This window comes from Tupaia chinensis, unplaced genomic scaffold, assembly GCF_000334495.1.
Source record: "Tupaia chinensis unplaced genomic scaffold, TupChi_1.0 Scaffold000101_1, whole genome shotgun sequence".
In the NCBI taxonomy this organism is placed as follows: domain Eukaryota; kingdom Metazoa; phylum Chordata; class Mammalia; order Scandentia; family Tupaiidae; genus Tupaia; species Tupaia belangeri.
Genome location: NW_006159565.1, coordinates 2,783,254 through 2,798,080, shown reverse-complemented (window position 1 = coordinate 2,798,080; position 14,827 = coordinate 2,783,254). Strand labels below are relative to the sequence as shown.

The following is a 14,827-nucleotide window of genomic DNA, read 5'->3' as shown; positions in this document are numbered from 1 at the left end:
GGGGTTGGGGGAGAAGACTCGGGGGGGTTGCCACGGGAATAGAGCCTCAGCCTGAAGGAAGTAGCAGTGGAGGGGTGGCGCCCACCAAACTCTGGACAAGACAAGCCAGACTCTCACCCAGGGGACCCAACCCGAGCCTGGGCCCTCTGTTCTGTCCCCTTAACCAACCAACCCAGTCCTAGGAAGGAAAGAGGGTTGTTCAGTGCCGGCCCTTCGCCCCAGCCCAGATTGCTAGGGCAGCGCATGGGTTCCAGCGCCCATCACAGGGACCGTCTTGGTCCTATACCTACTTAGCTCCCATCCACCCTCCCCCTGGCTTTGCCCAGGCTCGGTGGATACCCACCCAGAGTAGGGAAGCCCCTCAATGCCCCAGCCCCACCCCCTTTCAGGTCAGCCCGAGGCGAGTCAGCTGCGCCTAGGGCGCACAGTTCCCGAGGGCCCCCGGGCACGGTGGGGAAGCTACCGAAAGTGCCGAGAGAAGCCCTGGTCCTTCCCCATCTGGAGCCGGGGACGACGACGCTGCAGGTGCCGAAGGGCAAGGGCTGGCTGAGCCGGCAAGCGGAACGAGGGCGCGGTGACTCCACGCGCCTCTGCTGGGAGAGAGCGCGCGGCCCCTCCCGAGCGGTCCCAGCCGTCGGCCCTGCGCCCGCCCCTTCGTGGATCGCCCCGCCCCGCCCCTCCCCATCCTACCTGGGGACCCTTTCACTAACTGGGGGATGGGGGAGGGAGAAGGTGGCGCGATTCGAAGCCTTCGAGCTCCCGACCCTGGGCCGCCCCTATTCCCTCCCCAGGAGCCTCTTCCCGGACCTCTTCCGCAGCTGCAGCAGCGGCGCCCCCGGCTTTCCTCACTGTAGAGAGTACCCAACACCAGGCTGCAGCTGAGCCCGGACCTGGCAGTTCAGGGGAAGACTGAACTTTGCCTTTTGTAGAGTTTGGGAAGACTTTCAGGAGGGAATGGTCTTTGCTCTGGACCTCCAGGGCTCAGCAGGAGCAAAGAGAGAAAAAACCCAGGGGGAAGCGTCAGCTGAGAAGAGGCTGGAGATGGAGGCCTTGAATGCCATGGTCAGCAGCTGATACTGCATCCTGGGAGAAGTGGGGAGCCATGGAGAGTTTAAGGATTAAAGGGAGGTGGAGAGACTAGAGGTTTTGGGGATAGATACTAAAAACACAGAAGAGGCAGTGTCTGAGGCCTGGCAGTGAGTGGACGTGAGGAGGGGCTGACCAGGACATGCCCTGCCCTACCACGAAAGAAAAGGTGAGAAGAGCTAAAGGGAAGGAGCAGCAGGTGACAGAAAGGGGTCTGAACTCTTCCTCTGGCCCTGGGTCTGCCACTCCCTGGAAATCAGAGCAGGAGCAGACCCCAGGAAGCCTGTCTGAGGATCCTTTCTCACTGCCAGGGGGCAGATCTGAGATCTGAGGAGCAACTGATAGATTCCAGGGAGCCGGCCAGAGGCATCCGGGGGAGGGCCATCTAAGGGACAACCTTCGAGAATGTCAGCATAAGGCCCACGAATCAACATGAGGTGGCTGCGATCTAGACAGGCTGGACAGGAAGTCCCAGATTTTGCCTCTGCCTTACATGGTTGGGACTGTGGGTACCTGCAGGGGGTACCGCAAATCTGAGTAGCAGTCTCTGGTCCTCTGTCCAGGCCATGCTCCGCAACACACCTCAGCCCACTGTTCCCGGCCCCAGTGAGACCAGCACCCTTCCATGACTTCCCAGGGCTTCATTTCTCCCTGGCACCAGCAGACAGCCAGAGCCAATGCTCACTCATGCTATGCCCTCCCCGCACCTGATCGTCAGCCCTGCCAGGAAGAGAAATATCTGACAACCCTCACAGTGGGCACCGCTCCCTGACATCTGCAGGGTCATGGCTGTCCTACCATGATGGAGCTATTTCTGGTTGTTTTGTACTACAATGGCCCAGCATCCAGAACCAGGCATGCCCAAAGGCTTTGAATACTGTCCACCATGCTGTGGGCAGAGGAGATGCAAACAGAGCAAATGTTCATGTTTGAAGCCAGACATGCTGCTTCAGGGCCTGGTGTCTGCAGGCACAGTGAAGGCACCAGATGACCAGGTGACCCAAGGCAGGATGGGGTGGGCCAGGGGTCAGGCAACAGCTGGACTTAGAAATGCCTACCCCAGCCACAGGGCACTGCCAAAGATGTGTTAAGGTTGTGGTTCTCAACTGGGAAGGTAGGGAGGACGTTTTTTCTCTGGGCTGGTAGATGTCTTTTGAACCTGGACGTCCAGGGCAAAGTCTGGAGACATTTGGCACTGTCTGGAGACATTTTTGTCATCAAAATATGACAACTGGCGAAGGCAGTGCTACTGGCATCTAGTGGGTAGAGGCCAGGGATACTGCTAAATATCCTACAATGCACAGGACAGCCCCTAACAACAGAGTGAAAATTGAGCCCAAACTGTCAATAGTGCCAGACTTGGGAATCCTGCTCTAGGGAAAAAGATCTTTCCTGAAAGAAGCCAGCACTAACCAAGCACTACCACATGCCTGGCCCTCCTCCCTACACAGTCTTGCCGCATTCTCAGCATAACTCTATGATGCTGTTCTCGACACTTATCACTAAAGCAGAGGAAGGCGAAGAGGGTACAGGGCCCCTCACTCTCTGTCCCCAGAATCTCAACTAATTTTTTCCATGTTCAGTGGACAAAGTTCATATATATTGTTTCCTCCTAAGGACCTTGCTGGGAACATAAGGGATTACCAATTCCATTGTATAGATAAACCATAGAGGTTAATTAATCTGCTGCCAGTGCATGGATCTGGGGTTCAAGCTAGGTCTGTAGGATTCCAAACCCCAGCTCCTTCTAAACTGGAGAAGGATTCCAGACTCCTTCTTCTTCTGCCCCAGCTGCTTCCCTCCCCAGCTCTGTCCTCACTCTCCTCAAATATTTCTGAAACCTTAGCAGTCTCTGCTGTTCCCTCCTGGCTACGTCACACTTTCCAAACTGCCTGGCTTGTCCTAATTAGAATGCCATTTTATCACTTCATCAGACTGGGATCCCTTTGGGGACAGACCCAAATTAGGCTCCGAGTTGCAGGATTAGCTGCTGATATAAAGGAAGAGCTTTGGCTTAATTGAGGCTTCTGAGCCATCTCACCCTTTGTAGCAGAGCTGTCCAAGGGAACATGGGCACATTCTCAATGTACGCTGTCCCTGGTAGCCAGCAGCTTTCTGTGGGTATTGAGTGCTTGAAATGTAGCCAGTGAGATGAAGAAGCTGAATTTAAATTTTATCGAATAACAGTTACTTTGAAGTAATCGTGCATGGCAGTGGCTTCTATGCTGGGCAGCCGAGCCTCACTGTCTCATGTCTCCATTTTTCTTCTCCCCAAGCCATCTATTTGGCCTGGGACTGGTCCTTGGACTGCCCTTTGCAGAGGCCACAGCCTGTCTGATATCACTGAGTTCTAGCCTTTGTGAAGAGCTTTGGCACGCACACGCACGACACATCCATTTCTTCCCCTACCACCCTTAGGCTGCTCAGTCTCTCATTTAAACTTTGTCTCTGCTCTTTGTGGTGCCTGAGAACAGAGCCGTGACTCTCTGTGACCCTTCATCCCATGTCGGGTGCTTCGTAGCCAGGCCAAGCGTGAACCCTGGGCCAGTGTGGCACTGTCTCACCCTCTGTGAACTCTCCTTGGGGACTGTCCTCCCACTCCCACAGGATGCACTGCCTGGCCCCACAGGTCGCTGAGCCATCACGCTGACACCTGCTGCCCCCTTTGAGGAGCCTGCCCTGACTGCCCTGGACTGAGTTAGCCAGAAGCTCCCTTTCAGCTGATACTTAGCTTCCGATTGCCCTAACTGTGGCTGGGACTCTCCATGCCCTCTCTGAGCTCTCTCCAGGGAGCTCTATTCTGGGGTCACCATGCCATCCCTAGAGCCCACCCACAGTAGTGTGCTACTGGCCAGCCCTGAGTGGGGGAGGGGTGGAAAGTGATAGGGATGGAGAGTGGGGGGTGGGGTTGAAGCCCCGCTGCCAGGGTAACCCTCTCCCTACAGACCCAGCTGGGCACCGCCCCCTCCTCAGGCAGCCTCCCCAATTTTCCTGTCGCACTTGACACGCTGACAAATGAGGCTGCTGTTTCATCCTCCTCGGCAGTGGCAGTGCCCCGGGGAAGCTGTCGGACTGGGCATCCCCAGGTGTCCTGGGTTCTCCCCTCCCAGGCTCTAAATCGAGCATGCCCAAGCGGGCGCCCCCTCCTCCGCCCTTCCCGACCCGCAGCCGGGCTACCGGTAGCTTGGGAACAAACTGTAACCGGGAGAGGCCGGCGTAGGGGCTGTCCTGAGAGGCAAGCCCGCAGGCTGTCCGGGGACAGGAGGCAGGGACAGAGCCAGGCAGCACCGAAGGGAGATGAAGGGAAGCGAGAGGGCCTCCAGCTGAGTCCGGCTGTCAGCATCCTGGAGAGAAGCGTGCCAACTTCTCCGGGGACGCCGGGGACGCCGGGGCTGCCTGCGCGCCCTAGTCAGCCCTGGTGGGGAGGGGCGGGGCAGGGCGGGGGACTACCCACCCATCACCTCCCCGAAAAGCCCTCAGTGCCAACGCATCGTCTCCGCGGCAAATTTGGCTCTAGAAATAACTTTTTTCCCTTTTCCTTATTTCCCCAGCAAGGGGCAGGCCCCTTACTCACCCCAGGCAGCTCATGGTGGCCTCTTTCGGTGGCCGCCTATGCTCCGCTGCAGAGCCGAAACGGCCAGGAGACAGAATAGGAAGAGAAAGCCCAGCAGGATCCGGGTAAGGAAAGCATCCCTTGGGTTCAGAGGGGGCCAATGGAAGCTGGACAGGCCTGAAGCCCGGGAAGGATGGAGGTGGGAGCACTAGATTTCTGGGTCACTCCAGGTGAGGACCACCAGGAGATAGCCCCCCCACCCTAGAATAAACTTAAAAGATGAATCTAAAGCGGAGTAGAAGAGCAAAAAGTTGCTGTGTGGCTTTGGGCCCGCCTTTCAACCTCTCTGAGCCTCAATTTGCTTTTGTGAAATGGGGTTAGTAATAGCGCTGGGGGAGATTCAGTAAGTGTATTCCTCTAGGAGCTGGTGAGGTCCTTGGTACACACTCATCATCATCAAAAGGCAACAAGAGGGCAGGGAACGTGCGCACGCACATACACACACACACACACACACACACACACGCACATTGTAGGGTGGGGGACAGGGGTCAAGGATCCACATAATATAGTCAGGATCCTTGCTTTCACATTGTACCATTACTCCATCTCAGTAAAGAATTGGGAGAATCTTGGTAGCCTGTTGGAGATTCCTTTCTTTCTTTCTGTTTCTCTCTCTCTCTCTTTTTAGTTTGCTATAGGGAGTGTGCATTCACTGGGGGAGAGAGAGAGAGAAACAGAGAAAGTGAAAGTGAGAAGTCACTCTCCAGGGGAGGATGGCCATGCCACAATCTCTTCTCCTACATTCTTCCTTCAGGCTTTTGGATTTTGGGCACACACACATGTGTGTGTTTTTCAAGCTGCCAGGTCTAGGACTCAACCACACAGATGGTCATGTGGGATCCAGCCACCTTAACCACCATGCAACCTGGCTGGCCTGGAGATTTTTTTACTTTACTATTTTTTTTTTTTTTGAGAGTTTTTTTGCTATAGGGCACGTGCGCTCGCCAGACAGACAGAGAGACAGAAAGCGAGAAATCATCTCCCAGGGGGGATGATCACAACACAATCCCTTCTCCTCCATTCTCCTCTAGGTATCTTGGGCACGCACGCACACGCGCCCGGAGTGAGTTTTAAGCCACCAGGTCCGGGACGCAAACCCCGGTTGACTACGTGGGAGTCCAGCGACATAGCCATTACGCTAACTGCTGGTCCCCTTTACTACTTTTTTTTAAGTTCATTCATGCTTTTCTGAGAGAGAGAGAGATTCCTAACAGGGTCCCCACAGCACTATCCACCTCCAATCCAAATCAGCCAGGATTATGGGGTTGCTCATGCCTCCTGCATGTACAGGGGAGCTCCAAGATACAAACCCAGACCTTCCCGTGTGGGTCCAGTTGTACTACCATCTGGCCCCTGGAGAGAAGTTCTATGATCTGAGTTTGGAGTGGAGCAGAGCAGACTGATTCTTCAGATCAGAAGATGGGTCTTTTCTGAGGCCTGTTCCAGCCCTGCTGTTAGCAGCCATTCCCCATCACTCAAGGTGCTGCTCTGGCATCCAGTAGAGCCAACAGCTGCCCTCCCAGGGCTGCCCTTCAGGGTCACTGGCCCACCCTGGGTTGGAGTTTTGTTGAGATCGAGTTCAGGAGGAAGCCATCATCTCCAACCTGGGCTGGCAAGGGGGCTAGAGTGGCAGTGGGTAAGTGAATAGCTTGAGTGAGACTGGCCTGCCTGCCCATCATGCCCCTTACTAAAGTACCTGAGGTTGTCCAGGAGTGGTCCACAGGCCTCGCGTGGCAGCGCCAGGGTGAGAGCCCACACCAGGTCATCCACCCGCTGCTCGGTTGCGAACTGCTTCAGAGCAGTGAACACCTGCTCCTTGGCTGTTGGCTGGTCCCCCAAGATTTCATCCACCTGTGAGAAGGAGTCCCAAAAGGGATCCAGAGTGGAGCCATGGGGGAATCACTCACATCCCTCTCTTCCTCCCTCAGTTTACCTCCACAGAGCTTCTGTGGGAAAGGCTGTTGGGAGCGTTTTACACATAGCGCTCCGCATCAGACCTGACGGCTGCCCAACCAGGAGGGCATGATTAGCATCTTCGCTTTTTTTTTTTTTTGGAGAGGTTTTCACTATAGGGCACGTGCGCTCGCCAGACAGAGAGAGACATAGAGAAAGAAAGCGAGAAATCACCCCCTGGGGGATGGTCACGCCACAATCCCTTTTCCTCCATTCTCCTCCCAGGATCTTGGGCTCAGCACACAGTGTAGTGAAAGGGAGTGTAGTATTATAATAATAGTAACTAGCAATTACTGAGTGCCTGGTGCATTTTAAGCTCTTGTATTGATTCCTTTGATCCTTAGAATATTCATGAAATATTCTGTCTCTGGTTTCTTTCTGTTTCTCTCTCTCTCTCTCTTTTTTTGGTTTGCTATAGGGAGTGTGCACTCATGTGCCCGGCATGAGTCCTAACCATTGGGTCCAGGACGCGAACCGTGGTCGACTACGTGAGAGTCCAGCGACATAGCCATTATGCTAACTGCTGGTTCCCCAGCATCTTCACTTTACACCTAAGGAAAATGAGGCTGCTAGAGGTGGGGTGATTGGCAAGAAAGGAATTTGTGGGAGTGACTGTTCATAGAATCAGTGCTGGTTGCAAAGTTACAGGGTCCGGATTCAAACCCAGAGACAGAATATTTCATGAATATTCTAAGGATCAAAGGAATCAATACAAGAGCTTAAAATGGACAGCATTCCAGAAGGCAGCTTGTTCGGTGTGTCTAAAACTTAGACCCTTTTCCTCAACGATCTCACATCTCGAAACTTATCCTAGATGTGTCCTGAGAAGACAGGTGCACAAGGATGTAGGAGTGAGGGGGCTCATTGCTATAATACTGAGATTACGTTTGTTTGGTCAGCCCCTGATAGGCCTTTAGGTAATTTCCTTCCAGAAAATAAGAAGATGGTTGCAGCAGCCTTTGGCTAGAATCCTCCGGCCAGAGATCTCCCTTACTGCCAGCCAACACCCATCAAGGGCTGATAAGTTCACAGTGGCAAGTAAGCTAATCAAAGTATCCATCCACCACTTAGCGACCCTACCCCTCCACTCTTCCCATACAAATACATCACATCCCCTCGGTAGGGTGGGCCAAAGCACCTAGGCTTCAGACCCCAGGTGTTTTTTCCTCTCAATAAACTTTCATTTCTCTCTCTCTCTCTTTATTTTTTTTAGAGGTATTTGCTATAGGGCACATGCACTCACCATAAAGACACAGAGAGACAGAGATACAAAGAGACAGAAAGCGAGAAATCACCCCCCCCAGGGGGGATGGCCACGCCACAATCCCTTCTCCTCCATTCTCCTCTCAGGATCTTGGGCACGCACGCACACGCGCCCGGTGTGAGTTTAAGCTACTGGGTCCAGGACTCTAGCTGCGGTCAGCTACATGGGAGTCGAGCGACATAGCCATTATGCCAACTGCTGGCCCCCCTTTTTCTCTTGAGATAGCGCCTCCTGGGTCTTACTCTGAAACCTAACAATGTTGGAAACAATATGTTTGACAGTAGAGGCTAAGTAACTGCAGCACATCCATATAGGAGCTATTTGTAGTTTCTTGGTTATACAGCCAAAAGGAGAGGCAACCTTCAACTAGGTGCGAGGCAAGATCCTGGTGGACTTATTGTAGCTGTCACCAATTGGAGGCTCTTGCCCGGAACTTTAGCTCTTAAAGGAATGGTGCAAAAATGCTGGGGACAGCAAAGGTGGGTCAAGATAGTGACAGAGCCCCACTGTGTGCCCTGAACAGACTCTTCCTGAAGGGTGCTTTAGGATAGGTGTGCCCTTAGTTGCTGTTTCTTTGTTGGTTCTAAGCCTGGGTCCTTAGTGCTGATTCTGTGAACTGCCCCTCCCACAAACTTCTTTCCTGCCTGTTAGCAGAGTTAACTTCTATCATTTTGCGGTGAAATACACTTTGCACTGTGTAATATTGTGTAACATTGATCCTAGGGTGAGCACTATATTTGAATATTTCTGAAATCTGAGTGCCTAGCACATTTGTAGTACCTCTGATGTGTCTTATTGCTGGTTGTCATTTCTGTGTATACGTGAATTTGGTCATAGATGTTTATGTGTTCCTTCAACTTAGCTATGTGCATTGTTGGTACTATGTCCACGTAAGTCTAAAACCCTCTTTCAGTAACTACTGAAGTGATAAGAAGGTAATAAGGGAGCATGTGCCATGGGTTAATTGGCAGAACATTTTGTTTCCTAGCAGTCAATAAAACAACAGCAGATCTTGCAGTAGATGGTGCTTTAGATCTAGGCAGTGTGGTCCCATTTGACCAATGGGAATGATACTGTCAATCTTTATTTTAAATCATGAAATGAGGAGTGACAGCTAAGGAGTGCAAGATTTTTTGGGGGGGAAAGAGCAGGTGATCAAAATGTTCTAAAATTGATTGTGGTGATGATTGCACAACTCTGTGAACACACTCAGAACCACTACATTGCACACATACCGCACAGTGAAGTGTAAAGTGCATATTGCCTGGGAGCGCTCCCTTGCTAGTTGTGGGTCTGGGGATGTTTGTGAGCACTGACTTCCTGAGCTGGCCCTGAAGCAGGGGTGGGTGGCCAAGGAAGTCAGCCATCCATCTCCTCCACAGGCTTTGGGATACGACTTCAGCTCAAACTGGCAGGTACCAGCTCTCTCACCTTCCATGCACCTCCACGGTTCTCCACAGACTCTGCACGCTTCACCTCCATCCTTGTACTCTCAGAGGAGGAAGAGCCCCCTTCCTGCTCAAGGCCAACCCATTAGGCTACAGACACCCCACCATCCCCCATCCCCATTCTCTTTTCTTGCCACCAACTTGTCATATAGCTCCTGGCTCCAAGTCGCCTCCCCAGGGAGCCTTTTTTTTTTTTTTGGAGAGGTTTTCGCTATAGGGCGCATGCGCTCGTCAGACAGACAGAGAGAGACATAGAGACAGAAAGCGAGAAATCACCCCCCGGGGGGATGGTCATGCCGCAATCCCTTCTCCTCCATTCTCCTCTCGGGATCTTGGGCACACACGTACACGTGCCTGGCGTGAGTTTTAAGCCACCGGGTTCGGGAAGCGAACCGCGGTCGACTATGTGGGAGTCCAGCGACATAGCCATTACTTCAACTGCTGGTTCCCCCCAGGGAGCCTTTTTCTGACCACTTTGTCAAAGTGGCCCCCATCACTTTCTCACCTCCCTGTCTATTTCTACATCTCTTTATTATTATTATTATTATCCATAACAGCTTGTCTACTGATATGTCCAGTAGACAAGTTGGACACATCAAGATCTTATTGGATCTTGCCCCACAGGAAGCTGGGTGAGGTCAGGCTCCTTGTTGGTCTTGTTTGTGGCTGTTTCCCTGGTCCTTGCACATTGCAAGTCCATATTCAATGGCTATTCAATGCATGGTTTTCAATATTTCTACCGACTCCTTCCATGTAGCTTATATAAATGTTTGAATCTCTCTCAAGCTGTGAATAAATAAATAAAGTCCCCCTTTGACCCCACAGCCCAAACTTTCTCTTCCTTTTTCTAGCTTAGAGCTGTTTATTCTTTTTATTTTTTAATTGTCAGAGGGTGCGTGCACTCACCAGAGAGAGATAGAGAGACATAGAGAGAGGGAGAGGGAGAAAGCACTTCCCAATGGGACATGGTCATGCTATAATCTCTTTGCTTCCATTTCTCCATCTCATCTGCTTTTGGGGCATGCATGCAAGCCACCGGGGCTGGGATTTGAACTGCAAGGTCAGCCATGTGGGATCCAGCTCCCTTAACCACTAGGCCAGTAGAGAGTTGTCTCTATTTGCTATTTCCATACCACTGTCCTTAACCTCTACAGTCCCCTCCTCCACATGCAGCACTTCATGAGTCTGCTCTGACCAAGGATCTTAAATGTTGATTCCCACATCTTGATCTTCAGTCTAGAACCTGCTCCTGAATTTCAGAACTGTATGTCCAATTGCTTTCTAGATGGCTCCACGAGGGGACTAAGGAAGACTTTCCAGAGAGGCGACACTAGAGAGGATGAATAGGCATTAGCAGGGGCTTTGAAGGTTTCTGCTAGAGGTCACATTCTGTGCATGTCTGAGTCCTGGCACATGTACACCATTAGTCTGTAACAGTCTGTCTTCCCCACCAGATATGACAGCTTGAGGTCCGGCTACTGCCCAGTCCCATACACAGGGCCTGGAGCACAGCAGGCTCTCAGGGCATGTTTATGAAACTGAATCAAAGGCAGCATTGTGTTGCATTTCCTGCAGGTCCCCAGTTGACCTGTTCCCCTCCTGGTGGGTAGGACAGTCTGTAGCACCAGGAGCCCCCTCCTCATGTACCCACCATACCATGAAGAGGTGCTGGTTTGGAAATCAAAGTCAGCAGTAGCCTCAATTCAAAGGAGAACATGGCTAGCTGCAAAGATGTTTTATGTAAGAAAGAGGAAAAAATAGTTCCTTCCTCCTGGGGCCCATGCCACAGTGCGGTATCGGTGTCAGTTATTACCCAGATGTTCTCAACCTACATCTAAGCATGAGGCACCATCACGGGACACTAATGGATTTTCTATTAAATATCAGCTACTTCAAGGAGGAAAAACTGGGGCAGGCAGAGTGTTGGCAAAAACCTGGAGCTTACTGAAAACCAACGGGTGTCCCACAGAGACCCTTTAATCTTCCCAGGGTAGTCTTTTTTGGGATTCACTGTCAGCTATTGGGTGTGCTTGGCGAGTCCTAAACAGAACCCAAATCCACTATTCCCCACTCCTTCTTGCCAGAAGACGTACCACAGCTGACCTGAGCAGCCTGTCAGATCCCACCCTCACTGGTTGACAGCCCAGTCCTGCTTCCTGGCCAGGTCTGCATATCCACCCTGCCCTACTGGGGCTCTGATTGTGCCTCCTTCTGACTCTGCAGTAATTATATGGAGCCTGGTACAGGCCCTAGGCTCTATAGTAGGCATCTGAGACTATAACAGTAAGGCCTGTCTTCACCAACATTTTAGTTCTCCACACACTCCCATACCCCCATTTCTGGACACACAGAAGACTACATTTCTCAGTGCCCCTAGGGAGCAGCAGTGTGGCAAGTTCTAGCCAATGAGCACTGATTGAGGTGCCATAATAAAGGCTGATGCACAATCTTCCAGGCTGTCTTCCTCTTCCATGGCAAACCCGAAGCTTCATGTTGAGGTGAAGGTGTCTAAAATGCTGAGACCTCGTGTGGACATCAGATACTGGAAAATTGCCTTTATCCCTAGAGAACTTTGGGTGAAAAGTAAACTCCTGCAGTGTAAAGGCAATAAGATGTTGATTTTGTTTGCTCTAGCAGCTGAGCTTATTCTGAGCATAGGGAGAAAGATCATTTGAGGAGCTGGACATTAGTGATGCAGGGAAGCCATGTGAGTGAGCGTGTGTATCTGGCTACAGAAACTGGTCTGCTCAGGGTCGTGGGACTGAAAGGCCCAAACAGGGGATCATGTCAGGATACATGATAAAGAGGAGGCTCTGGAGGTGGACAGTTTACAAGGAGTAAGGACGGGACCAAGCTTGAGTGCTGGAGGAGGCCAGAGTGGGTGGGAATCTGACACCTGGGCACTGAGCTGGGAGTAATTTCAGCAAGAGCCATACTTTGACAGAGATGCTAGACCCCATAGCCTCCCAATCCTCAAATGGGCAGGGCCAAGAAATTTCTCACAAGTTTGTGGCGTCCTTGTCATCAAGAAGACATGGAAATTCCAGGCTAGACATCCACATTGGAACTAAGCCCTAGGTGGGGGTGAGGAATGGAGTGTCTGAGCCCCAAAGTGTTTCCTGGCCATACCCACAGGTTCGCTTTTTGTTTCACTTGAGTCTCAGCAAAACTAGGGTCTGGTGACCATCTCTGGTAGCTTGGAAGGATAGACATTTGTAAGCAAGTGGCTTGTTGTACTGAGACATTGGTAGTGGCCTGAGGTAGATTTGACCTACTGGGCAACCTCTTTCTCCGTAACTATATCACATTCTAGATTTCTCAGGTTTTCTTGAGTAATGGCTATGTTCCTGCAAATCAGTGGTTGCTCAGGATTCTGGTCTGAGGTTAAGTCCATTCTCTGTTTTCCCTTTTCCAGTTCTGGATCTCTGAGTGGTGCTTTTCTCTTTCTCTCTCTCTCACTTGCCTCCTGTAGGTGACTCAGACCTTGTGCTCCTTTCTGGCTGGAGGCATCACTCATTCTAGGCTCCCGACCCTAACTTTCCCAGAGTCACCCTAACATTCCACCTGCAACCATTCAGAGTCCATGTGTACCAAAGTCTGACAGGAAGTGTCTTTGGAAGATTGAGAAATCCAAACTAGAGCCACTTGTAGTCCAACAGCCAGTTGAATTGTTGCATAAGGCCAGGCTGGATCTTTTTATTTTTTTAAGTTTTTTTCAGTTAATTTTATTCATTTATTTATTCATTTGTTTATTTTAATTTGACCAGAGAGGGAGAGAAAGAGAAGAAGAGAGAAAGGGAGAAAGCAAGCTGCCAAGTCCAGGACTCAAACCATGGTCAGCCATGTGGAAATCTAGCACCCTTAACCACCATGCCACCTTCTGGCACCCAGGCTGGATCTTCTTTTTTTTTTTTTTTGGAGCCCAGGCTGGATCTTAATTTTGTAGAGCTTAGAACAGGTATAGCTCTTTCAGAGATTTTTTTCTTATTTTATTATTATTTTAAAACAATTATTTATTTTATTTATTCATTCATTCATTTTAATTTGGCCAGAGAAAGACAGACACACGAGAGAAGGAAAGTGAGAAAACAAGCCACCACGTCTGGGACTCAAACCATGGTCAGCCATGTGGGAGTGTCCAGTGTCTTAAACCGCACCACTTGCTGCCCTTTCTTTTCTTTTTTTTTTTAAAATTAATTAATTTTTAAATTGTTCTTATTTTTAAAGTTTAACTTTATTTATTTATTTATTTTAATTTGACTAGAGAGGGACAGAGTGAGAAAGAGAGAGAGAGGCAAAGTGAGAAGCAAGCTGCTAGGTCCAGGACTCAAACCGTGGCCAGCCATGTGGGAATCCAGTGCCCTTAATCACCACGCCACCTGCTGACTCCAATTAATTCATATTTAATATTTTATTTTATTTTATTTATTTGGAGAGGGTTTTGTTTTTGTTTTTGTTTGTTTGTTTGTTTGTTTTGTTGTTATTTTTTGGTATCTTGGGCACGCACGCATACGCACCTTGTGTGAGTTTAAGCCACTGGGTCTGGGACTCTAACCACGGTTGACTACATGGGAGTCCAGTGACATAGCCATTACACTAACTGCTGGTCCCAAATATTTTATTTTATTTGAATGTAATTGTTGTACATCATTGTGGGGCACAGTATGGATTGTCAAAGCTTGTGGGGTGCAACCATCCAGACAAGGATAAAACCATATTCATTTTCACGGCTTTTTTAGAATTATTTATTTTACTTTTATTATTACTATTATCATTATTATTAATTTGACCAGAGAGAGAGAAAGTGAAAAAGCAAGCTGCCTGATATGGACTTGAACCATGGTCTACCATGTGGGAGTCCACCACCTTACTCACCATGCCACTCCACGGCCCCTCCATGGCTCTGTTTTTTTTTTTTTTTGAGAGGTTTTCACTATAGGGCTGGGGCGCTTGCCAGAAAGACGGAGAGAGACAGAGAGACAGAGACTGAGAAATTCCCCCCTCTCCCCCCCCCCCGTGGGGGGGATGGTCACGCCACAATCCCTTCTCCTCCATTCTCCTCTCGGGATCTTGGGCATGCATGCACACGCACCTGGCGTGAGTTTAAGCCACCAGGTCTGGGACGAACTGCGGTCGACTACGTGGGAGTCCAGCGACATAGCCATTATGCTAACTGCTGGTCCCTTCATGGTTCTTTTAACAAAAGAACATTGTCCTAGTAATAGGTGTTAGAAAGAATCTTCTGTTACCCATACATAACTTTTTCCCTTTCTGTCTCCCTATCTCTGTCTCTCTGGCGAGCCCACGTGCCATATAGCAAAAATCTCTCCTAACAGAAAAAAATTACAAAATTAGGTACAAGACTTAAAAGCTTGAGCATCATTTTATTTCTGGTAAATCTAACCCCAGAAATTTCCTCAGCTCGTGAGTTTGGGAGTGCAGCATCCTATCACCAGCACC

General features: G+C 50.3%; 1 protein-coding gene across 1 annotated transcript in view; it reads right to left on the bottom strand.

The window, feature by feature from the left end:
• Positions 1-14,827, bottom strand: part of GRID2IP (Grid2 interacting protein) — a 59,771-nt gene that overhangs the window by 43,776 nt on the left and 1,168 nt on the right. The window contains 1 exon segment of the mRNA XM_006143671.2: positions 6,399-6,553. Coding sequence (XP_006143733.2) covers positions 6,399-6,553 — 155 coding nt within the window.